This window comes from Dermacentor albipictus, chromosome 4, assembly GCF_038994185.2.
Source record: "Dermacentor albipictus isolate Rhodes 1998 colony chromosome 4, USDA_Dalb.pri_finalv2, whole genome shotgun sequence".
Classification (NCBI taxonomy): Eukaryota; Metazoa; Arthropoda; class Arachnida; order Ixodida; family Ixodidae; genus Dermacentor; species Dermacentor albipictus.
In genome coordinates, this window is record NC_091824.1 from 171,653,330 (window position 1) to 171,680,049 (window position 26,720).

Below are 26,720 nucleotides of genomic sequence, written 5' to 3' on the forward strand. Positions count from 1 at the left end.
CGAACGATATTTATCGCTCTACTTTCAAATTTTCTGTGCGTCGCATTAGGTTGCCTGGCCTGCACCGCGCGCGGAGCCCCCCTGTCCCGCCCTCTTCGGGAGTGGCAAGCCGCCGATTCCCTGAGCTGCTTTCGCCGTGCGAACACGCCTCTCCAAGAGAAAGACGACGACAACAAGCGAGCGCTGCCTTCCATTTCATGAACTCAGACGCGCACTCGACGCTGGCTTGCGTCGCGCGCAGGCGCCCGCCTCTCTTCTGCGCGGCTAATGCGCCTCTCGACGACGCTAGGCCATGGAAGCCGCGCTTTTACTTAAGCTTCGTTCGGCTCTACACTTTCCGTCTCTTCCGCGGGTGTCTCCGTGCGCGCGCGACAGTCATATTTATGCCGCGTCGACTTTTTCTCTCCTGCCCACCCTCCGCTCGCTCTTCCACGACAAGCGGAAAGGAAAAATAATAACAATAAAAAAAAGATAAAAGAGAAAAGTTCAGCGGAAGGAACGCTCTGCTTCGGTGCTTAAAGACCGCCGGAGGCGAATCGTGCAGAATTGCGTTAGGGAGAACCGTTTTTACTCACTTTTGCTGACTCTTCGTCCTACATGTAGTGCGCCGCGCCAACTTCGACTTGCGCGTCCTGCTTTCATTCTTCTTCTTGCTTTTTTTTTCCTCCTGAGCTTTTATGACTGCGCGAGGTGTACTGAAATTACTGCCCCGCTTCTTCTGCCGTCTTTCGCCAGCGCCTAACTTAAATTTTTCGTATTATTCCTTTCCCTTTCGCTGCTCCTTAATGATCCAGGAGGATTCATTCGAGCCTAATTTGGTGTCGACGCAAATTCCGGACAGACAGCGATGTCAGGTCAAACGAGGAAAAAAAATACAGGCAGGAATAAATGCCAAACAGCGAGGCTAGAAGAAGGGGCGCGAAAAGAAGTTCAAATGGGAGCCGACAAGGCAGTCGCCCGACGAGACCAGTGGGAGGTTGTCCGTCGTATGTTCCTCCCGGGGAGGCCAGGAAGTGGTCATGATGTGTGTCTCCATAACGACGGGCTTTGCGACGCCATTAACATGGTTGCAGTCGGCAACCACGAGTTAGTGGGCCTTCAAGTGCCGTGGAGCTCCTGTAGGCACGTGCTGAAATGTTTTCCTTTTCCTTAACCTGCACGTCGGGTTCTTCTTGTGTTCAGTGTTAACACGCTTTCACTTCGATGGGAAACATGCTCGTGGTACCATTTTGTCATCACTGCAGGGTCACTGCAACTAGTGGAACGCCAAACGCCGAAATTTCGAAATCGAGAAACACAGGAAGAATCGTCGACGAAACATTCGCGTCGTCACGAAGAAAGAAAACGTAAAGTGCGACCACTCTGGCTCAGAAATGGTATCGATATATGTTAGATTCACGTAGTCTCTGTTACAGGATGCAGAAATAAATGAGTTGGACATTTTCCGCTTTCGGGTTCGAATAGCACGCTGGCTGTAAACGCGCTGACGAGGGCATTAAATGCCTGCTTGTGGCAGCATCGTGCAAATGGTCGCTATACGCACCAGTCTCTGTCCAGACTCACAAAGCATCGTTCTCACGGACTGAAGCTTGTGGATAACATCCGACGAGGAGGCACACAACAAATGGTAGAAACTCTGACGGTAGTGGATCATCAGGGCAAATGAACCAACTGCGCCACGGTCTACACTAGCAAACCTCAATGTTTCTATCTTATTGTGCGTGTGTTTTTAGCCACAATTGTGTCTTTCGGCAAATGCTAACTAGAAGCAGTCCTGGATATAACGTCGTCAGAACCATACATTGCCCGTTCTGTTTAGATCTGTGGACAATGCAGTACGAGCAGACAAGCGAGGGCTCTAACAGGTGGCCTTAGCCACACGTGAATGACAAGCTGGGAAGAACACACAGGATGGAAATGGAGACGATGGTGGAATAAAGTTTTCTCGTAGCAACACACGCTATGTTTGAACCCCGAATGCATCGTTATTGCCCACTTCGTTCCGTATCTGCTCCTCCGTAAGGCTCCTCGGATCAGCTGAGATCCGCGTGCACGCAACTTTTCCCGCGTTCCTCTTCCCCGCGACGGGATACCCGCATTCGTATCCGACGCCCACCAATCACAGCCGTTAGCAAGATAACTGGCGCCGACAACGGGGGCAACTGCGCAGCGTGCGTCCCTTGGCACAGCGAACGGCTCACTCGGAGTCCAAGCAGGAGCAAACAAAAAAGCAGCCCTCCAAGCGCGTTTCGGGGCCCGCAAAGCATCCCGACAATGGGAACGCTGCCTCTTCCCTCCGCGGCAGACTAACACCGATAGGCCATGCCGAGCCCACGCATTTAACGGGTCCCCCGGTGGCAGTTTCCGGGTCATGCCGCGGGAGGGCGCCACCAGCCGAGCGAAGTTGCGACGCGCGCTGCGATAATCTCGCGCGGACACAGCAAGTCGTAAAAGGCCGTCTTTGTAATCTTCCTCTTTTTCTCTACTATGAAATATTCATCTTCCCCGGGGCACATAACTGCGGCACAGGAAAGTTTCTCGGCTCCTCGCCGGAGGGTCAGGCAGAGGGCTGAGGCTGATATGGCCACGCGCAGAGCAGCTGTATGGAGCGAACGGAACCGATGACCGTGCATGCAGCGCAGAGCTCCTTCCAGAAACAAAGTGTTCGTAACGAACTCTCAAAAGTAAAGGGGTCATATAAGCTTATTGGAAAGACGCACGAACTTCTCCATATAGTTGCACAGAGCGCAGACCTGAGTAAGTGCTTAAGTATGTAAGCGATTTCAGTATAAAACTCGGGATTTCATTTTTCTTCCATGATAATAGACCAATCTCTTTTTTTAATTTTTTACGGATATTTGTACTTCACTTGATTTGTATGAGCTTTGCTTTGCTCTCATATCAACAGCATTTCAGCGCATTAATTTTCATCAATTTTGCTGTCACATGTATTATCCCTTTCAACATTTAACCTTCAGAATATAGTCCCAATACGGTCACTGAATATGGGACCTTCTTTTGTATGCAATATTTCTCCAAAACCGTAGACATTATTGAAACAAAGTGTGGAATTAAAATAGACATTTTCAACTGAAGAAACGCAAATAATGTCCAGAGAGAACACTCTATCACTCTAAATTGATTTGATGTTTCTCTTTCGTGAGCCTTTAGCGTCCTCTGTAGAGTTAATCTGCTCACCATAAAATATTTTTGATTTTCGATTTGCTTTTCATCATATGACATCACATAATTGCGCCATAACACCATTTCTATTCCCAGACGCAGGATAGTTGAGGTCCACAAATGAATGGCAAATATATCAATCATAAGAAACATAAAATGAAGGCATCTCCCAAACAATTATTGTCGCTAGAAGGCAGGTTAACCCCGAAACCAACCCTGGCTCCCCTATTCAAATACAGATGAAACGCCGAAATGGCCTGATTGGATAAGCACTGAAATAATATAAATGAAAATTTAAATTATGGGGTTTTACGTGCCAGAACCACGACCTGGTTTTGAGGCACGGCGTAGTGGGGCGCTCCGTAAATTTGTACCACCTGGAGTTCTTCAGCGTGCACCGAAATCTATGTACACGGGTGTTTTCGCATTTCGCCCTTATTGAAATGCGGCCGTCGTGGCCGGGATTCGATTCCGCGACCTCGTGCTTAGCAGCCCAACACCACAGCCACTAAGCAACCACGGCGGGTGCAAGCAGAATTTTCAATTGGTGCCTCAGATAGATCAGAAAGACCTGCTTACTATTCATTTCAAGAATACTGCAGCACGAAGTTTAGAACTTAGTAACTTGACCGAAAACAGACATTACAATGATGTGAACTGTATTCGTTAGTTTGTCAAAACAGAACTAATATGATAATTACTTTGCGGCTAATGTGAGATCGTTATTGTCTGCATGGGAGTTTCGTAAAAGTCCTACTCACAAATTATTGAGATATTTCAAACGTATGCATGATATATATCCACATACATGTAGTTTACGAAAGCGACATATCGCTTTTATTGCTGAATTTCATAGTCGTAAAGTTGAAGTACCATGAAAAAAAGAAAGTTCAAGCTTTCAGGAGTTCTTGTAGGCAGCTTTAAATCTAAAATCTGTTGCAAACAAAACAGTAGAAAGTAAAAATTTTAAAAAGTGGATGAGGGGTCTACAGTGGACTTGACTGTGTTAGTTCGAGCGTCAATCTCCGCCCTCCATATCTATACTCTTCTTGATTTCTTCTTTTACTCCCATTTCCCAATGCTGAGCAGCTGTGAAGAAATTCAACTCAAGCTGAACTTACTGCTTCTTCATCGTGAAAAACGTTTTGCTCGAAGTACATCTTCCTCTTCCCAATCGAAGCAGTACGAATGTAGAATCAGAGTGTGAGATAATCAGTAGCATACACTTGTACTTATATTCCAAGAAAATGCATTTGCAATACACTTCACGTAAGAACAGTAAGATGTTTTAGCCCAAGAAATACACGGGTAATACAACTTACATAAGAACAGTACGATACAAAGGATTTATTTATATTTTGCGCAGTATTCACAAATATATGAAACTGAATTATGAAAATGTTTAAATGTGCTTAGACTAATAAATTACGCTGATTTGTGGCAAATGATAGCTTAAATGCGTGTCTCGTCAAACGTTAACCATTTCATTTTACGTTTAATTTCGGCCGAGAGTTTATTCAAGAGGATGAAAAGTGAGCGCTAGAGTTTTCCTCCTTCTAAACCACAGACGCTCAGCGGCCGCCGGATGCGGCCCGGAGTGCCGGCGTGCCCGCGCATGCGCACCTTTGCTCTGGCCGTCGGGGCCCCGGAGGATGGTGCACTCCTCTATCGTGCCGTAGGACTGGAACAGCTGGCGCACGTCGTCCTCCGTCTGCTGCTTGCTCAGCATGCCCACGAACAGCTTTCGATCCTCTGCGAACAGACAAGATCACAAGGGGCGTCACTCTCACGCACTGCCGTTTTCAGATTAGACAGCGAGACAGTAAGACTAGATTGATTGATTGATTGATTGATTGATTGATTGATTGATTGATTGATTGATTGATGTTGGTTCGCGTCCCAAAATAATAGTGAGCCTGTGAGAAATCATAATGCTGGGATACACATTAAATGTGACCACATGGCTTATTTAGCATGACTGCAAAGCTCGCCACCCAAGCGCGTGCTACATCATCGTTAAGAAGAGAGCCACATGTTTGAGCACCGATCAAAAATACGAGCTCAAGCCACAAATGACTGAGTAAACAGAAGAGTTGAGTCACTACCCACAGGAAACAAAAGCAGCCACGTTTGCTTGTACTGCTCCTCGAGAACAACAGCGCTCGGCTGAAAGATGATATTTAGCACTAAAATATGAAACTTATCAACAAAATTTGTCTTTATATTGTGGATACAATGATGCCTTGTTTATTATGTTGCCGGCAACCAGCAGAAGGGAAGACGCGGTGCCGTAATCAGTGTCTGAACATAGAATGGCGACCTTCTCTACTACCGACGCCCGTTGTGGCTATTAACCGTAATGACATACGGAAAGCGGCAAGCGTGGAAAATTTATATTGAACATACCCTTGAGTGGAGCAATAGAACAATAAAAAGAATTTCAAAAAGAAAGAACTTCACCAAAGTGTAGATCCCTGTCAGCAATGGTGCGGATAGGAAGTCATGAGACAGAGCAAACATTCTCAAAATAGTTAGGCCTCGTCTGCAACCAAAGAAGACTTCTCCATAGATGTAAACAGTTATTCGCAGCGGTGCAGTCCAATGGAAGCGTTTACCGCACACATCGTGCGAAAAAGGATTTCGCAGAAGGCTGCAGAGAATCAACTTTCAGAGCTTCCCTGATTGCTTAGATTACGGTAAGGCAACTAGGGAAAATAGCACGACGACACAGATGAACAGGAATACCTTGCCGCAAATACAAGAAGAATAGTACGACAGCAGTCTCAAAGCGCTTTTTTGTTGTTGTTGTTCTTGAACATAATTCTAATTTATGACAATTCGAACAGCCGTATGCATAAGAGAGAGGCCAGTGTCCCTGAATAAAGAGGAAAACGGACGACACCATGGCCAGGCTCACACAGCGGGAGAAAGGAGAGAGCCTGCTGCCGGACACGCTAATGAAAACCTCAAAGCCGCTCGCTCGAAAGGCGATCCTTGCCAGTCTACAAGGCTTCAGCCGCCGAAGCACTGTCACTGTGCTACGTGCCGCAGCACGAACGCACAGTGACAGTGCAACGCACGGAGCACGCACGACGCTTCCGGAACAAAGGATTTAACTTTATTTCGTTTTCTCTCTGCGGAGCACTCACGTATGAGGGTCGTAGCATGCACACGTCTTTGTACCTCGAACTGGAAGTTCAGATTCTAAAGACGAGACTGCATTATAACTTGTGCGAAACGACTCCCTTTGTTCCCCACGTGGCGCCGAGGCAAACAGCGCTGTCACCGGTGTCCGGGTGCGCACACACTCGCAAGGGTCCGCTCGTCGTCCCCCGTACCATCGGGAATCCGCCGGCAATGCAATTGAACGGCTCCCCGACGGGAAACTGCGACGCGCTCTCTCCTTGTGCCGTGATTAAATATTCCACTTCAAAGGCGGCGAGCATGGCACAGGCGGATACCTTCGACGCATGCCTTTCGTCGGGGAATTGAAAATGAGAGACCTCCCGCGGAAGGGGGCACACATGTAGTGTTTCACTATCCACAATTTTGTTTTTGTTTTCTGCGTCCTTCTCATCCCGGTCGCAGACTCGAAACCCAAGAGCGAGATAACAGCTACAGACCAGAACCCCTCACTCAGCAAAAGGAAGGTGTCGGAATATATTGCCGCTGATAACGGGGCGCTCGCATCGACGAGAAGCGCTGGAATGCGCGCGCCTCCGAGCGCCGCCCGGCTCCTTTCGCCTCGGCGCGCCAACAGCGGGACCTGCGATGCGAGGCACTAAGCGCGGACTTGTTCTGCGGCTGTTTACTTGTGGGTGCATCGCACTGGAAGAAGCGACGACTAGGAGAAAGGAAAGATGATTGGCAAAAAGTGGACATGAGGCAACTGCACGCTTCCTTCGCGTTGACACGCCTGAGGTATCCGTATTTTGGAAGCGTAACCTCGCTTCAGGCAAAGCAGCGCGAAGAAAGAGGAAACTCGAAGGCACGACAAAGTGTAAGGATGACGGTCACGTGTTCGCCTAGTTAAAAAGATCCACCACGAATGAGACCCCCGCCTGTGCTGCGATGGAACAAATCGCCCTGCGTCAATTTGGCACTCAGATCCAGATGGGAAAGCGAATGCTTCTGCACACTTTGACTCGTCGACAGTTCGACAACAGTCCGAACTCTGTTGTAATCAGACTGCTGTTGCCGTCTGAACGTACGAAGCAAGTGCCACCGCAACTGCGAACCAAGTACAGGTCCGTAAACGGTGAAAGTTCGTTAAACAACTTGCGCTTTCTTGCAGTCGGGGTGGCTCGCAAGCCGGAGGTCAGGGCTGCGGCCAAATAGCTTCGTGTATATATATATATATATATATATATATATATATATATATATATCGAATAATATAATACAACAAAATACTCCAAATATATGTATGTTACATGCAGGAGAGGAAGATGAGATGCAGCAGAAATGAGAGTTATAGGCAACGCCGGTAAGCACAACGTGCACCTATAAGGCGTGCGCGGAGGCCAATTTCTCGTGGAACCAGTTTCAGACCTGCAGAACAAAGGCATCCCGGGCGTAAACGCTGCTTTCAAGAGAAACATCGCCCAATATGACTAAGCGCACTTTTGACAAATGCGATAAAATAGGGTATAGGGGCGCGCTCTTGTCGGAGTGTTGACGATGCCCGCATATTTCTTAGTGTGCGTTACAGCGATGTTTAGATGTGTAATAATAATAATAATAATAATAATAATAAAAGACGCAGAAATCGGGGGTGGCAGAAGGAAGTTGAAATGATGCCGTCGGCTTTCTTTTCCTGGAAGCACAGGGCGGCGGGCAACTTTACCGTGACAGAAGATCGAAAAAGAGATTTTCGTGTCACTCCTTTTTATTAAGCCGTCGTCGTGTTGCGTCATCAGGCCACTTCTGTTGTTTCACCATCACCATATGACGACGAAGCCAAACATTTACTGCCACCGCCACTCATTCCCCTGCGGTAGTGTGTATTTGGGAGTCGGATACGCTAGCTACCAAGTTATCGCTTGATATTAGAGCTCGGTAATTTCTGCTGGGCATTGTACATCATGCAGGCTCCGAGAGTAGTGGCACCTGCACGTGTACTTCTGAGGTCATAGATTCCGATACTGAGGCGGGAAAATACGACGTTGTGCGAGTTGCAATAAAGCTCTTCTTTAGAAGATGCCCTCAATTCTTTTTTCTATTTAAATGATTCGCACATTTCATTTAGAGATACTCCTCAAATATACTTTCGTGACGCCACCTGACTCTTGGCCGATCTCCAATAGTGGGTATGCGCCACAGTTATTTTCGCGAGTACGATGAATCGCTGAAGTCCGCAAATTTCTAAACACAATATCTTTCTTACCGAGCCACCTCCACTTTTCCGTATCAGGCATGTGTGTTTCTAGCCTTTTTCGTGGGCCGATCGTGAAGTTTTGTGGACTCAGAAAATAAGGGCCGATACCGAAGCAAGCACAAAAAAAAATACAGAAGAAGAAGCAGCCCGACCCTGCTCCCGACTCACGCGAGGACTGACGCGGTAGAGTGCTGTCCGCTGTGTTTTCTCCCTATTTTAACCCTGCGCTTAGGAAGACGCTGTCTTTGATCGACTTCCACTACAGGTTGAATCGCCTTCCGACCTTTTTGTTCATACGGGCGCACGCGTTTGTAGGACGTATTGCTTTCACAACACTGCAACATTCAGCGAACCTCGTTTTCAGAAGTACCTCGGCACAATGAACTAATAAATGCTATGGTGCAGAGACCCTGCCCACATCACCTAAAGCTGGGTAGAGGGCCACGCTGATCACAGGTCCTGGTAAGAAAATCTGTCAGCGTCAAAAGACTGCGACACGCGTTACGGCTGGGCGATGTTGATCCTGTCTTAACTTCTGTGCTGCTTCCTTCAGAATGTGAAGATGGTGCACAGACCAGCGCCTGCAAGATAGCCTTTTGAAGGCATGCGGCAAAAAACTTGATGGCTCGGCACTCTGGTGGCTACCGGTTTGTCACTTTTGGCGATCACGTTTTGTGCGACCTCCTCATTTTGGAATCAATAAAAACGTGTGAGAAGACTCGCTATAACAACGGCGGCGCCGTGTCTTACATTTGTATCAGCTCATTTATAGCCGCACCGTAGTTCTTACAACGTAGCTGATCTGTCAAGACCGAATGACGAGCTCAAAGTTAATTCACTCAGCGGAGCTTTCCACTTCAGGGTTATTTGCAGGCAGCCAATGGACAGCAGCGAAATGGCGAGGGCGGCATCGACGCAGGCTTGCAGTAAACGGGAGAGTTGCCGGCGTCGTCCAATCGCAGCGGGAGCCGCCAGAGCGCCCGGTTGGACACAGAGCAATTGCGCAACAGAGGGTTGCAACTTGCGGAGGAGTTTCGTAAGCGGTCATGATGGGAGGAGCTCTTGCCCAAACGGCGGCCCGGTTGAAAATGGACGGCCTATTACACGAAAAGCAAAAACCAGGGTGCCGTGCTCAAGGAGTCTACGATTCTACAAGTCAGCTCGATCGAGTCTCGCATTCTGTGCTCCTTATTTCACCGCCGTCAAATTTTTGCCGTGATCTCCAGCAAAAAAAGCAGCTGCCCCACGCAAAATTGGTTTCGTTGACGAGCTAAGACTCTCCGCGAAAACAATCAGTGATATCCGCTGCGTGCAAAAGGGATGAGGACGTAGAAGGGAGTTATGATCGAGCTGCCACTTCGTTTCAAGCACATTATTAGTCATGGCACTGAGGACTGATATCTGCCGACAACAGCTAGGGAAACCTCGGCGACATGCGATAAGTACCTATGACACGTTACAAAGGCGACAACATCAGAGGAAAGATGGAGGCTTGTGTTTTCTGAGACCCAGTAAGCACACTGGCACAATACATCCCTGCAGGGGAAGCATTAGTACTCGCAATGAGATCCACTGCAACTATAAGGCATCAAATACATACAAATCAGCAAACACGAGTGCTGAAAACGTTTATCAGGCAAATTTGTAGTTTGTTGTGTCAATTTCATCTTCTCCTACTAGCTTTATATTTTTTTCATGTTTATTTGAACTGTTTAGCGTAAACTGCCACTTCCACAAAATAATATTGCTGCCTTATCTGAAGTACGCTCGTAATGATGGTGTTTCGCTAGACTGCAGGCTATCGTTCGTAGTGCTCCATTAAGTCCAATCGTGCCGTAAGCTTAGCGTGGCCTGCCTTGTCTCATTGCGATAGGCACTGTAGATTACCTCGTAGAATGTCTGCTTCGAGTTTAACGCGAGTGCATGTCATTTTGTACAGGGCTAAAAAAAGAAAGAAGACACAAAAGGAAAGAAAGAAAGAATACCAGAAGGAGGCGCAGGAAGAGGAACAGACAGAAAGAACACCTTAAACCTTCGTCTATTGTTGAGTGCTGACCAAATCGAACTCATGCCGCGTGATAGTTCGTGCAGAAATAGCGCTCAAAGAGTAGAACTTGTTGCTGGGCGAGTTGGTTGGAATCTAATGAATACATTGTCGCGGCAAAAAAAAAGGAATATAGAGACTTGGGAAGGAGAGCACGAAGCGACAGATTGAGCGCTGAACTTCAACTGATTTTATTCTTACAGCAGGGCAGGGAGAATGAACAAATGCGCATGCGTACATCAGTGTTGCCTAGAGTACTCTAGGCAACACTCTAGGAAATACTGATGTACGCATGTGAATTTGTTCATTCTCCCTGCTCTGCTGCAAGAATAAAATCAGTTGAAGTGCAGCGCTCAATCTGTCGTTTCATACTCTCCTTCCCAAGTCTTTATTTTTCTTTTTTTGCCGCGAAAATCTATTCATTAGCGCTCAAATAGCAGTATGGACACAACAAAGCAAACAATGCGAAATAGAAAAAGCCCACGTTCGCTTCAGTCCACCACCATCATCAACCCCCGTTGCCATTTGACGTAGTAGCAGGTTGTGTCTAGCAAAATATGTCTCCATCACAAGTCACGCGATTCAAACCATGTTCAGTTACAGCCGTCACCTGTAGACGCAAAATGACGATATCGCGCTGCTCTGCGAGCAGTAGCTACTCTTTCTGTGCTCTTTGAAATAGCACCTGGAGGGAACGTAAAATATTTCAAAAGACAATGTCGTCTACATTAGGCGAAAGTAACACGGAATACGCGAAAATAGCCAAAGTACAAGCAGCGTAGGGACCATTGAGTGAACCATACTAGCGTGCCACGGAGCGCAAAAGACAGATACATCTGCTAGAAAACACCGCACACAACACTTTCCTGTGTTTGATGTTTTTGATTGAACCTGATTCCAAATAACATTTAAAGATCCATATCTCTCGACATTTCTTTTAACTGCGCGATAAAACGAGGACACACGAAAGAAACGCACACCACGAGCGCAAACCGCCAACCGTTTATTTTTGGTAAGCAAGCGAGATACATATTTTAACGTAGATTGAAAACGGAGTCTTACAATATAGACATGTCTGTTTAATGGCGGGCCAGGAGAACGCGCAGCTCACGCGCTTCGTCGTCTTTGATGGCGCCGGCCTTTGCGCGCGTCGTCCCGCGGTGCGGGAGCCCCGCATCATTGTGTCAATATATTTCATTCAGGAACCTGTACACATGTCTGCGTTGTCACTCTCACATGTGCCGATAAACATAAAAACATAAATATTATCTGCTGGGTAGTTGCGTAGGGCAAGACTGCGACAAGGGATCCCCAAGATAACCATGAGCCATTCTTACAGTATCATCAAAATAGGGAAAGATAACATAAGAACTCTTCTTTCTTATGCAGCAGATAACGTTTATGTTTTAATGTTTATCGGCACGTGTGAGAGTGACAATGCGGACACGTGTACACGTTCCTGAATGAAATATGTGTATCTTGCTTGCTTACGAAAAATAAACGGTTGGCAGTCTGCGCTCGTGGTGTGGTGCGTGTTTCTTTCGTGTGTCCTCGTGTTTTCGCGCACTTAAAAGAAACGTCTAAAGACATGAACCAACTAGCCCGCCAGTACGTCCCACTAATGATACATAGCGCTGTTACAAAGTGCATAAATAAACGGCAATATCGCGGCTGTAGTACATTCGTGAGATGTCAAAGAAACAAGTAAAAGGAAAACAAAATAGAAATAAAAAATGACGAGAAGGCGACGAGAGTAAGCGTGAAGTAGGGCTGCAATTGACGCCTGTTGGTCATACATTATGTTACACAAAGGCGATATTTTGCACAGGAACGACTTCTAAACGGAACGGAACACATGCCACAGAGCGAATGAGCCTCAGAAAGCGCGAATGCTAACGCCACGGCGCGAACGAGGCGAGGATATCGAAGCGAAGCTCCTGGAAGTCAAGTTGCACCGAGAATGGGAAAGCAAGGCGAGACGCGGACAGAGCAGCAGTCATTCAAGGTGACGGACCACGGCAACCCGAGGCAGCGCAGCGGCAGAAGCGCCGCGATAGCAGGACAGTACGAGGGCGCGTGTCTCACGTTGGCGCCCTCATAAAGTAATTTCACGAAGGTCTCCCAACGACACTCTAAGAAGAGTCCATGTTTCTGTTAAACTTGGCACTATTTAGCCTGGCCTTCGCAGCCAAGCTTCCCCTAAACCTCGTATGCTGCGCCCATTATTTCGGCCGCCAAAGCTGAAATACGCACAGCGCTTAACGAGGCGCCACAGTTGACGGGAAATTAGGCGGCGCGCGCATGCACATAGGCACAGTAGCTCCAACAGCGGGCTGACCCGGAGACAGGGCCCGACTGTGCAGGAGAGACTGCGGTGGCAGTTTTCGGCCGCACGCCAGAGGAGTACCAAGTTGGGGCGAGAGGAGGGAGGGCAAGTCAATTGGTTCTGGGAAGCCTTCCGTGCCATTGAGCTTACAAATCGGGCCCCGGACCGAAATGGACGCTCGTAAAGCGAGACACTTCTCGGCAGCAGCGCGCGGGCGTTTCGAACGGCTGATACGTTCGTGTACGCAACGGTGGACGCGCGGAACGGTTCCTCCGGGTCGCGGGGAAATGCACTGCAAAGGAAGACGAGGCGAAGGAGAAAACAAAAATCTGCGAGGCAAGATGGGAGCGATCACAAAGTAGCAGCACACACTGAAGCAAGCAAGAAATCGTGGGGTTCCGCAATGGCGCCTTGTAATTTAGGGGGGTGAAACTTAAGAGGTCAATAATCATTGATTACAACGGTGCCGTATATACGGTAGCGGCGAGATCCGAAAGGCTCAATGGAACGCCATAAACGGCTGACGCGAAAGACGTGATGGCGAAGCGGTCGCACGTGAGACTGAAATACGGTCGCTTTAAAAACGAAGGCAATGACTCCCCATTCCACACATTTTGCTGGCTCGTTCTTTTATTGCGATTGTTTCGTCTCGACCAATAAAGTACGATTAAGCATAGGCACAATATCGGCTCTTTGCGTTGACGAAGTTGCAGGTTGAAGAGTTTAACAAAAACTGCGCGCGCACACATGTGTGCGGTAAAGCCAAAATGTATATGCTAAAACCTCGAGATTTAGAAATGTTCAACGAAACATAAAAAGAGTGAGTGAATAAGAAAAAAAAGAGCAATTTCTTTAAATGGCAGTGTGCACAGACAATACGCACGCACAGATATTCTGGAAAGAAAATAACATAGTTCAGTTGTTCGGCAGAGCACCATCCTTGGGCTCCAACAAGGAACAGATACTTCGCGCGCTCGAGTGCGGCGTCATTACTTGAACGCAACTTATCTGCTGTGTCCGAGTGACCCATGTGCTATATAGAAAAGCCAGGATCATTAGCTAGAACCACGAGGTATGCACGGGAACCAGCGTCGTCACTCACAAGAATGCCTGAGGCACTGACATCCGCACGGGTGTTGAACTCGTCTACAGAAAACGATGTTGATGCGGAGGATCTGCATGCTTCTATCTGGATGTTATTTTGCATAATGCTCACACGAATGTACAGTATACATGAAGCAGAACACCGCCTACTGCAGGCCTTTACTGCCTTTCGTTAAATTAACACGAGGCGTTGACGAGGAAGCATAGCCACGCCTCGTTTATCATCTCGCTTTGCGAAATATTCTCTTAGCGTTCAGTTATGAGAACAGGCAGGCACAGGGCACTGCAAGAAGTTCAGCAGAGCTACAGAATGGTTTGGATGGCGAATATTCGAATATGCAGATCACGATAAGTTTGTGTGGACCCGTTCTGGGCCCACTGAAAGTAAACTATAACCAGGCTGTAGTCGACGTTCGTTGTCGCAACCGAATCGAAGAGGCGTACAACTGTGGGCGTTCGTGAGCACAAGACTGGTATATTCACGGAAAACTTTCTGTGCCACAACGAAAGGAAAGCTACCGAGGCAAAGCGCGCCCAAGTAAGAGGTATGGCTCAGAAGAACTTTCTGTGGGTCTAGTTGGTGCATACTTGATAAATATTTTTAAAGCGCAAACCAGATACACTGCACAAAATGAAGGTCATACACCGAACATTCGCCACTTTCAACTGTGTTGAAAGTAGCGTCTGTCCTGTGTATGACCTTCCTTTTGTACCGTGTATTTTGTTTGCACTTTAAAAATATTTGACAAATAAGAGGGCCTCTGAAAAAAAGTCCCACATTCTCATCCGCGACACCTTAAGCACAGGAAGGAATAAAAAAAGATAAACAGCTTATTTACGACAGCCAAATAAGACAGAACACGCCACTTAGTGTTCAGTCTGACTATTTTTCTGCTTTTCTTTCCCGCCGGCTGGACAAATGAGAAATCGTCGCATATCGAGAAACAAAAGCACTGTCCAGCGCTGCCAGATTTCTTGTCGCGGTAACACCTGCTCAGAAGCTTCACTCTTGTAGTTTTCCTTCCATTGCCATAGAAAGAAATTTGTGAGTATAATGACCACACAAGGAACTTTCTACGACTATGTTGCGTGTCAGTGCTATTTCTCGCTGAATAGTCGTAGCGAACAGTGGAACATGTCAGAGAAGTGAGGTCCACTTACTTCTGGTGCATGGTAAATGCCCCCCGTCAGTGAGTGAAGTGACGTGAGCGACAGTGCGGCTGCTAACTGGTGCTACACGCACTAAGAAAGAAAGAGAAAACTATCAAAGGGAGAGCCAGGATTGATTGATTATTCAGCGCGAGCTGACTGCCAGGCCACCGCGCCCCCGGCCATCCCGGCGCTCCCCAACTGGTTGCCGGGCCTCGCGGGCGGCGACGCGCGTTGCCGGGAGGCGTCGTGCGCCACAGCGGAGGCCGCCGTCGGCGCGCGGCAGCCGAACAGCACCGAAACAAGCGGAACCTCGGTCACACCCTCCCCACCACCTCTGTGGAACCCTTTCGTGAGCGGCTGGCGACGCGATCCCTACGCAACTCGGGCGATCGAGAGGAAAACAGCTACAGAAATTCTCAGAATTGTCTGCTAACGCGTAAGCATTGTTTGCCTCGGCTGCGACTTCGTTCTTGCTTAGTTTTGCTCACTTGCTGTTCCTAGCTTATGCGCGTCTACCCATGGCTTTTCTGGTGACAATGAATGCTTACACTGCATCCGGCCCCTTCAATGCGATGGTACCTGTACCAATTGAGCTGGAATGAAGAACGGCAGATTGGGCGAATTAATGGTTTTCTATAATGTTTAAGGACAGCGCTAAAAACGTACACCGGACAACGGAATAAACGATGGCACACACACGGAGCTGACTTACAGCTGCGTTTATTGAGAAAAAAAAAACACCATGGCTTTTTAAAGCCTTACATCGAGCGTGCGCGCATGCTCGATGTGAACAAAAGAAAAGCACTTTGACCGGACAACAGAATAGAGGATGGGACATACATGGCGCTGATTTACAACTGCGTTTATTGGAAAAACACGATGGCTTTTTAAAGCTTTACATCCAACTTGCGCGCATGCTGGATGTGAATAAAATCAGGTGAAATTAAAACTTTGAGGGTGAGATTAACACCATTGTTCACCCCGGTTCAGCAAGTCCATTTTCTTCAAAGATGAGGTTACGGAAGGCTGACTAACACAAAAATCCTGTTTGTGCAGAAATACATTATACGGGAAGTGGCAGAAGCATTTCACATACAAATGCTCTTATTCACATCGAGCATGCGCGAATGTTTGATGTAAGGCTTTAAAAAGCCTTACGTTATCTTTGATGAAAATGGGGTTGCTGAACCAGGGTGAACAACGGTGTCAATCTCAACCTCAAAGTTTTAATTTCACCTGCTTTTATTCACATCGAACATACGCGCACGTTTGATGTAAGGCTTTAAAAAGCCATCATGTTTTTTCCAATAAACGCAGTTGTAAATTACCGCCATGTATGTCCCATCCTCAATTCTGTTGTCCAGTCAAAGTGCTTTTCTTCACATCGAGCATGCGCGCACGCTCAATGGAAGGCTTCAAAAATGCAGGTAAGGAGTGCAGTGCAGGTCAGGAGTCTCCCAGTAAGACTCCGCCATGGTAGGTGATGGGGGATGAGGGAAAATGGGGTATGTGAGGAAGCCCTGATTTGCTGCAAAGTTTGCATGTTGAGGGGAATTTGTATGGATATCGGGCATGCAGTAGTATAGAGTATGGAGCCGTCCGAGTTTGTAGTCGTCGCCAGTGTGCGGCCGGCGCTATGGTGAGGGATGGGGCTGGGGGTGTGTATTCCCTTCGTTTCTTCCGGTAGTACGAGATAACATCACGGAAAGAGACCAGGCACTCTCCAGCCCGTAGAGGGGGCTTGACTTCTAGTGCCCGGAATTTGAGACCTCGGGCCAGGGAGTGAGCCTCCTCGTTGCCAGGGAGGCCGGCATGTGCTGGCGTCCAGATTAGGGTTATGGGGCACCGGGACTGTCAGAAGCGTAGTAAGCACGCAGCGGTGCGGAATATGCATCCATTGGCATAGTTGAGAATGGCGGATTTGCAGTCAGTCATAATTGTGGTGGCAGATGTAGAGATGAGAGCAAGCGCGGTAGCTGCCTCTTCTGCCTCTGTAGTGGAATTGGTGATGAATGAGATGTAGGTTACAAGCTTTGCTTGATTGTCGGCTACCGCCAGGACCACACGGGAGCCTGCCATGTATTCCGCTGCGTCCACGTGGACCACTTCATGGTCCTCGCCATACTGTTTGTGGAGGGCCCAAGCCCTTGCTATTTTGCGGTTCCCGTCTCGCTCGGGGCGCATGTTCTTGGGGATGGAGGGTAGGTTGAGGTTACAGGGAAGGATAGGAGAAAGTGGGACCCCCTCTTCAGGATGTGTAATGGGGTTAGGCTTAACTGGGATAATAGAGTGCGGCCAGCCTCTGTGTTAGACAGACAGAATATTTGTGCCGTACAGGTGGCTTCTCTGTGTTCTTCAAAGGAGTTGCGGACACCGAGTTTGAGGAGTCGGTCATTGGATGTGCTGGGAGGAAGGCGTAGAGCCGCTTTCGTGCAACTCTGTAGGAGCGCGTTTAACCGGTCTCTCTCCTTCTGTCGGAGGGGTAGGTATGGAAGAGCATATGCTGTGCGGCTTATGATGTAAGCCTGGGTGAGGCGAAACGTGTTTCGCTCGCGTAAGCCAGCCCGACGGTTCGCTATGCGGCGAATCAGTCGGGTTGTCTGTTGAGCGTGTTTGAAGAGTCTTTATGACTTCTCCGTGCGCGCCATGAGAGTGGAGAGCTAGCCCTAGCACACGGATTTTGGATACTAGTGGGATGGGATGGGTGCATAGCGTAAGGATGATGGGAGGAACGACTGAATCGTGTTGCTTGTAGCGGTAGAGAAAGACCTCCAATTTTGAGGAGGAGCAGGTCTGGCCACGCTCCCGTACATATGTGTCGATAGTGGTTCGTGCCAATTGTAGGTGCTGTTCTATTTCGGCGTCACTGCGTCGGTTTGTTCAGACAGTGATGCCATCGGCGCAGAGGCTGAAATGGATGTTGGGGATTTGAGCTAATTGGTGGGGTAGGTGAAGTAGTACTATGTTTAATAATATAGGGAAAAGGACGGTTCCCTGCGGCGTACCTCGCGCCCCCAGTGCGATACCTGGGAGGCGGTAGTCACCGAAAGTAAGTGTGGCTGTGCGGTGGCTGAGGAAGTCTCGGATGTAGTTGTACATCCTGGCACCGCTTCCCAAAGTTGTAAGGTTATGTAGGATAGCTTAGTGTGTAACGTTATCAAATGCCTTAATAAGATCCACACCTAGGATAGCTTTCGTGCGTTCGTTTGGGAATCTAGAATATGATGTTTTAGCTGTAGGAAGACGTCCTGTGTGGAAAGCCCAGGACGAAATCCAAACATGCAGGTGGGCATCAGGCTGTTGCTTTCTAGGTACCGACAGAACCTGGTCTGGAGTACGTATGCCATGAGTTTGCTGACAGAAGAGGTCAGAGAGATGGGTCTTAGGTTAAAGGTGAGCAGAGGTTTCCCAGATTTAGGTATGAAAACGACTTTGGTCTCTTTCCATTGCGGTGGGAGGGTGCCCTTTTGCCAGCACCCGTTCAAGTATTCGGTAAGGGCGGCAATGGATTGGGCATCGAGATTCTGGAGTGCCTTGTTATGTACCCCTTCTGGGCCGGGGGCTGAGGACGTGTTAGGTCTCTGGAGTTCCGCCTGAACTTCTGCTTCTGTAATGGGTTGGTCGAGAGGGTCGTTAGGGGGGGGGGGGGGGGGCTGCAAAGTCGGGGTGTGTTAAAGTAGGGTGTGTAGGTACCCACTGATTTCGAAGTTCTTGGAGGTGTTCCAGTGGAGGTGTATCGGAAGTATGCACGAGTTTGGTGAGGCTGTGTGTTCGTGTAGTCTTAGACTGTGTGGAGTCTACAATGTGTTTAAAGAGGTTCCAGGTCTGAGGTAAACTCTTGTTGCCATCTAGCTTGTTGCGAGTAAGAGTGCATCGCCGCGACGCCATGTCACCCTCGCACTCGTTCTCGCAAGGTTGTGTTATGCGCGCCTTCCTTGTTCACGCAAGCTCTCGCCTGCGTTCTGACAGGGCCTAGGTAAGGCCCAATTGGAAACGCGCCAAGCGTCTCAACGCACTCGCTTGCCCGCGAGGCGTATCTCGAAGGACGCTTGGCAGTGCTCAATTAGACATTGGTCTACCCCATAATCTCAGATCGGCCCACACCGAAACGTCAATTTCGCCCACCCCCAAATTTACGTTGGCCCACCACCAAGCTTCAAGTTGGCCCACCCCGAAATGTCGGTTGGCCTATGTTCAAATTTCAATAGACCCAACCCCAAATTTCAGTTGGCCCACCCCTACTATAACCTCCCCCTGCATTTTCTAAGGAGCCCTATGTATCTCTATGGGTATCCTCTGTTTATTTTATTTCTTCCTTTATAGTGTTCCTTATCGCTTAAAAATTGCCAATCATCTGAATTTACACTATCATAACTACTAAATGTATTAAATTTGCAAATTACGCATGTTTGTTTAGATAAAAGCATTACACTTTTCGCGTGACACGGCTGAGGAGCCCACCAAGAAAAGCTTACGCATTAAAAGGAGCTGCACCGGGATGGAGGCGCAAGGGAGACGCGTCGTGGCGGTTGCTGGCGGCCGCTGATTGGCCAATTGAGGCCGTCGCAGCTGTGGTGACGCGTTCCTGTCGTCGCCAACACTAAAGAAGCAGGCTTTTGTTGCCGTAGCAAGTCACGCTGCAACGCTTTCCGGTTTGGTCACTGCTCGTGGGGAGAAGCGATGGCGACGACAAGCGCTCGAGCTTCGCCGGCGACACTGGTCGCACGAGGGGCAGGGAACGCGCGAGGCCGCCGCTGGCTCGGGCGCGCCGAAAGCGCGGCCGCCTAATTACAGCTTCCGTTGCCGAGCCCCGTCACGGCGCCTTTACGTTGACTGTGCGTGCTTGCCTCTTTCTCTGCGACGTACTTGTTTTCCAACACCCCTCGGCACTCGTCTCATCACCTCCTCTTCTGACAGTTCCAGGGCCTCGCATTGCAAGCAGGGCGCTAGTACCTCCATTGCTCTCCTTCCCCCAGCCACGAACAAGCAATACAGCAAAGCTTGCTTTGCAGTCTCGTCGGGCACCGCCAGTGAGAGAACGCAAAGAAGAGAGGAGAGCTGCAAGACAGGAGCTGTCCAGGAACGGCGTAATTTGGTTTTAACGAGCGCCCCAGCCAGGAAAGGGTGGGCGTGTGGGTGGAACAGTGATTTTCGCTTCAGCAGCGGCGACACAGACTGGGTGCGCAGCGTCACCCGCGCGCTCGAAACGCCTGTCAGAGCCCGCTCGCTGGCTGGTATGAAGTGCACGCCTGGTCGAACACACGCGCCGACCGTCTTCTCAGCTATAGCTGCACTAACCATTTTGGCGACGGCACTGATCAGCTCCCAGCGCTGCGGCAGAAGAACCCGAACTTCTTTAATCTCGCGTCATTATTTTATGCGAAGCATATTACGAGAGCTCAACCCAGCTCCTCAGGCGCGGCGGTGTCGCCTTCAATGAACTTTGACCCCATGCCATACCACGTGACACCGTGACGTCACGACAGAGGAGAAACGGGGCTCCAACTCGCGCCGTCGCTCGCGGCGTCGCGGCGGTATATAAGCAGCTGCGCTTGTTTCTAGGTGGCCTTGGCTCAACTCTTGCAAGATGGGCTGGGTGGGAATCGAACCAGGGTCTCCGGAGTGTGAGACGGAGACGCTACCACTGAGCCACGAGTACGATGCTTCAAAGCGGTACAAAAGCGCCTCTAGTGAATGCGGTGTTGCCTTAGAAACGAGCTGTTTCTAAGGCTCAGGCGTGCGTCGCTTGCTCAGGCGCACATTTCGTTGCCGCGCCGAACGCTGCGTTGCTCGACGCTCACCGCGTCCAATGCGGGGCGCGTAGTCGCTGCGCCGTAGCCCATTGTCTTACACCCCTTGGCGGGTCGACGGGAGCGCTGTCGCGTTCCACTCTTGAAGGCGAAGCAGAGTAACGCATGAGTTGTTTCTTCGTCTAGCCGAACCAAATATAGCCAAGCGACAGCAGTTCACCAGGCTAAACAGTGGTTCAACAACTAAAATAAAGGCTAGTATGCTTCGCATCCTGGGCTTAACCTTAGCTAAGCCACAGCCATTTCTTTTTGTGCGGCTTAATCTGCACGAACAGTAAAGTACAGAGAAAGGTCGGAAATAAGGAAACATACGCCACAGCGAGTGTACAAAGATGAGCGCGGCAAGCGCCCCTAAAGAGCGCCGCCTGGTAACGACGCCGAACACTGCGATAGCGGGAACGCGTAGCAAACAGATGTTCCTGAAAAAGAAAGACAAAGCAACATGCATCGGAACTCGGACAATCGTAAATGCAAAACAGGTGCTGCGGGACAAACTAAGTGTAGTCTAGAACAGTCGTACAGAAAAGAGAAGACACAAGGACGCGTCTCGTAAAGCACGCATCTTCATGTAACTGAGTTCTCCTCGACTATCCAGGTGTCACCGAAGGTAGAAAGAAAAAAAAATCGTTGTAGACGCGTTAAATCGATTTTAGCGAAACCGTAGGCTGCCTCCTTCAGTGTCAGACTTCTCAAGCTGATCGGGCCTTTCGGCACATTTGCAACCATGTCTCCTCTGGCATGCACTCTATCCCATAATATTTAAAGTACTATTATTTGTCGCTGCAATCAATAAAATTTAATAAAGTTAACCTTTAAGAGTGGAACGCGATAGCATTCAAAGATTCGTGGCCGCTTCTCACGCTTCCGGGAAACTGCAGCTTACACATAACCGTAATGTCTACCGGGTAACGCTGGCGGCGAAATTTATGCACGAAGGCGAGCTTTCTGGTAGAAACGCAGTCTCTTGCTCGGGCCGATCTCCCGTTATTTTTTTCGCACTTTTTGATATTTCAGTCTGAAAAGATTTAACATAAAAGACATGCACTGTCTGTGTTTCGTTTCATGACATTTATTTGTGCGCTGCCATTCTCAAAATTCCGAGGAATAAGCTCCTAAAGAACGTAGGACAAGGTGTGAGGAACTTTAGTGATATAGGAACAATATTAGTGCCGTATGGAATATGCGTGGCTCGGAATGATATTTCGCGAGTATATGGTCGACGCTGGACGCCGGAGACCGCCGCCGGATTTTTTGCAACACGGACCCCTTAACGCTATCGCATTAAAAACTCGCGCAAACGCCAACACCGTAAAAGAGGAAGCTCTAGCTTTGGGCCAACTCAGGTGTCGTTATTCAAATCCATGTGAAGCTCGTAAGTGCTCTCAATTAGGCAACCATCGAAGATAAGCTTGAGGGAAGTTTGTTGCATTTATGAGCTGGAATAGGTTAAATACTACCGATTCCAGACAGCAAATTCTTTATTTCTGCGCTAAAAAAGAAAATCTACTCCCTACAATCGTTAGACTTTAAGCGATTGTTTTTAGTCCAAGAAACCTCGTGAAAATCGGGGCATATATTCAGCGTTCGAATGTTCCCATGTATTCCAGGGAAAAACTTTCAACGGAAACATTCACCTTTGCTGACGCGGGTTCGCGGACTTGCCTGTGGCCTTAAGAAAAAGGATATAATAAGAACACCGCGATCGCTAACAACCAAGCTTTAATTTTACCTATGATCTTATGAACCTCAAGTCAACCAAGTTCAGCAGCGTAAAACATTATCAGGAATATCATAACGTGAACTCAACCTTCACAATTACCATGCTATCATTGTCATCCTTGACAGCTAGCTCAACGAACACTTGGAGCGCGAAGCGTCACCGTAGAGAAATAGGCGGCCCCCCGTGGCTTTGGCGTTGCACTGCTAGGCCCGAGGACGCGCACTATCAAATCCCGACCGCGGCGAAATGCAAAACCGCCTGTGCACCGAGGGTTCAGCGCACGTTGAAGAAGTCTGGGTGGTCAAAACTAATCTGGAGTCCCCTTCTACAGGGTGTCTCGTAATCATGTTGAGGTTTCACACGTATAACCTCAGAATCAGAAAAAGAAATAGACGCAGTTTATTATTTCACAAAAATAAATACACCTAAAGCCAAAGTATTGCAATCATAGTCACAATATAGTAATTTATAACATAGTATAGCAATATGTAATTGTATACTATGAGTTTACGTGGCCCCGCGGTTCTCTGTCAAATCACTGACTACGCACACAAACATCACATGTCACCAGTTCAAAACGAAAATGAAATAGAGTACGAGATGTTTTTCGCACTGAACTATATCGTTACATTCACAACATTTCCTCGTATTGACCGCCAATATGACTGGCCTAAATAAATGCTCTTTCAGAGCATTTTTCAGAGCTTTCAGTGCGCGCTTTTGAAGAGTAGCAGCTTACAATGTTTTCAACGGTTTCGTTATCATCCCTGGTATCTCATCAAGTGTCATTACCTTCGACATTAGGTTATGCATCACTTCGAAAACTCTTCATTGGTGCTTGCGGCTCTCTAAAAAAAGGTGTTCTACGTCCTCATTGGAGACCATGTTCACAAAAAAGATCTCAATGATAGAATTGTTTGCCAGAGAATATTGTAGCAAATTGTGGTGCTGGACATATTAGCGAAGGTGGCCAGCCAATCGCAAAGAGCTGTTACGTACAAAAAGTATTGCCGACTCTCTCTCTCTCTCTCTCTCTCGCCCGCTCTCTCTTTTAAAAGACATTAGCGCAAACAGCACGACCCCATTCTGCAGCATCTTGCAATGCAATCTGAAAAGCGCATAACTCAATCCAAGGTCTCCAAGTCAAGCCGCGAATGCAATAGCTCGCCTGTCCTTTAATCACATGTCATTTTTGGCTGGCTAGCTACACGATACGAGTTATAGTATGTAGCGCATCGCCAAGATCGTTTCTTCTTGCAGCTCCACCCGAGTCCGTGTGGGCCTCAAACGCACACGACGACGGCCGAAACGACGCCGTGCGCTCAGCGAGTGTACTGCTTTGCCGAACGATTCCCGCGTTCTAGGAAGGCGCGCAGGACCGGAGAATAAAGAAGTACGCTTTCGAAACAGCAAAGCGCGGACGCATTGATTCCCATTTGGGCGTTATTGTTGCGCAGGGGAACAGCGAGCCGAGTTTAGGTTACGGCGCAGCAGCGGCGTTCTCCTGGAAACAATGGGACACGACAGGAAGCCAATAAATCTCGCCTTTCCCTACAGGAATGCAAAGCCGGAGTGGCGAAGAGCGTAAACACGTAGGACGTCTTTTCTTTCTGCCAGTGCGTTCGCGAGAGCTGGGCGCTGCAAGAGAACACTCGGGCACTTAGAGGCGAGAGAGAAAATAGTTGGCCTTTCTTTTTCCCCCCGAGGAAAGAGAGACCAACCACTACCTCCCCCGAGATCCCCGCCCGCCTCCCGGTTCGCAGGCGACGCGAGCAACGCGGGCGCAGCTTGCGTCTAGAACGCGAGCTTCGTGGGATTTAGCGAGTTGCAGAATGCCAAGTGCCGACTGCAGGGCGCACGGGGCTTTGTGCTTCGGAACGGCGATTGCGCCTCCGTCGGCCCACGCCCATTTGTTTCCCACCTTATTATTTCCCTCGGAAGGGAAGCGAGAAAGGAATTTATAAAACGGCGCCTCGCCTTGGTGCTTTGGAAATCGACGAGCGAGCAGCTGAGTTTGCAGAGCAAATTTGGAACTGGTAACGGATAGGCAGAATACCCATCGTCCGCGATCAAAGCCAAGGGTAACGAGCAAGACTTTGTTGGCCCAGCGGCAAAAAAAAAAGAAAAAAAAGAAAATACGATGAGCTGAATAATGTGCCGTTTATTCAGGCGCACGTTTATGGGCAACTGGATGAGGGACGTTTCTTGCTTCATGAGGGACTGCTTGCTTCACTCGCGTAGCCAGCAGTCCGCTGATCCTGAGGCCCTTTCGCACGTCCCGCCATTCTTCCACTGATACACACTCAAGGATCGAATTGGGCGATATTAAGAAAGACACTCTCCTCAGCCGACGACCTACTGTTCTGGGGGAGAGATAACATTTACCACAAGAATTTGTTCAGATCTGTTAAGCTCAGTGTCACGCGGATACAAGGACCAACGTCCCTAGAAATTATTGGCCGCATGTCATTAAAGGGCCCCGCACCAGGCGCACCAGGTCTGGCGATCTTGAGCTGACAAGCGCAGAGCACGCAATGTGCGCTAACAAACGGCTTTGCAAAGAATTACATCGCTACGCGCCGCGGAAAGGTCTGAAATTTCAATCCGGACGCCATTTGCCCTTTCCCTCGCGGCGGCCGCGCTCCATGCCAGACAGTGACGTACTCGTTCCCCTGCGCCTACGTGCTCGTGTCCGCAGTGTGACGTGACTCGTGATGACACGTGACTTCAAGAATTATTCAAGGTAACATCTGTTATTTGTGTGATCTGTTGCTTTAATTGACGAATTTAACTTTAGAGAAATAATAAAACGCACGAGCGAAATGTCCGCATGTTTCTTCTTTTTTTTTTACTTCGCACCTAAGCAAGAGAGATGTACTTCCGTTTCGTCTGCCTGTTCCCACGGTCGTTCGGTCACGTGTGCACGTACCAAAACTATGCCATCTACCATATTCCAGCGCGTGATCATGCTTTGCGATCCGCTTGTTCTGCCTCAGAATTCGTGTAGCACTGAATTATACCGGTAGTCATGTGTCCTTGTGCACAGCGTGCAAAATCGTGCGCTGCGCCAAACCAGACAATCAGAACAGCTCGCGCGAAACGACGCCGGCGAAAGTGCGCAGCACCGTACAACACAAAAAAAGAAAGAAAAGAAAGCGAGGAGAAATAAAAGGTGGTGGTGGTAAGAACTTTATTGAGATTCTGCTCAGTTATCTGGCAGGCCCGAGTTCTAGGATAAAAGGAAGGCGGGGCCCGTGACGTATGCGTCACGCGATGCTCGAGGTCTGGTATGGGAGAAGGCTGGGCATTTCGCTTGCCGAGGCTAGACGGGGCGAGTGGAGAGAGAGTGTCTCGCTTAGCAGTGGAGCTCGCCTCCTGAAATCATGGGTTCTCGGCACTGAAATATTTCTATCTCGGCGCCGATTTGAAAAATTTTTGCAGCAGAAAGCTCCCTAACTCCCTAACTCCCTAACAACTTCCTGCGTATAACGAAAATTTGCTATTGGGCCTGGTGAGGGGGCCTTTAACGATGACGACCACAAGCTAACCCCTTCAGTAAGGCTTAATCTTCATCATCAACACCACCACGGCCATTCCCACCATCACTGCCATCATAAGGCAGGCTGCAAGAAAACTCACCGCGGTACAGATGTCGCACAACACGTGTTTTACGCAACCGCGACGAGGCACGGCAAATGGTCAAGAAGCTGTCTTCTTCCAGGAAGCAAGCATAGAGCTGCAGGGACACCATGAAAGAGAATTGGCCTCAGCGACTCCGGAGACATCCGTCTTCGTCGCGGGACTCGGCCATTTGCACGCCTGTCCGCGTCCGCCGCCCGCCAACGCACGCTGACGCAGTGCCAACTAGTGCGCGCGCACCAATTAAACGCGTCCGCACGGAAGAGGGAGCGCACGGACCGGCTGATGGGAATTCCGACACGGCGGGCGTGCACGGCTTGCAAGCAGCCAGAGCGGCGCCTTTGCTGTCGGCCGAGGAGGAACAG

At 48.9% G+C, this 26,720-nt stretch overlaps 1 protein-coding gene across 9 annotated transcripts in view; it reads right to left on the minus strand.

Moving 5' to 3' along the window:
• The window catches only part of bru3 (bruno 3), a 1,518,741-nt gene that overhangs the window by 92,898 nt on the left and 1,399,123 nt on the right, over positions 1 to 26,720 (minus strand). For all 9 annotated transcript variants that reach the window (XM_070537813.1, XM_065432510.2, XM_065432508.2 and 6 more), the window contains one exon: positions 4,807 to 4,935. In XM_070537813.1, coding sequence (XP_070393914.1) covers positions 4,807 to 4,935 — 129 coding nt within the window. The remainder of the gene's footprint in view (positions 1 to 4,806; positions 4,936 to 26,720) is intronic.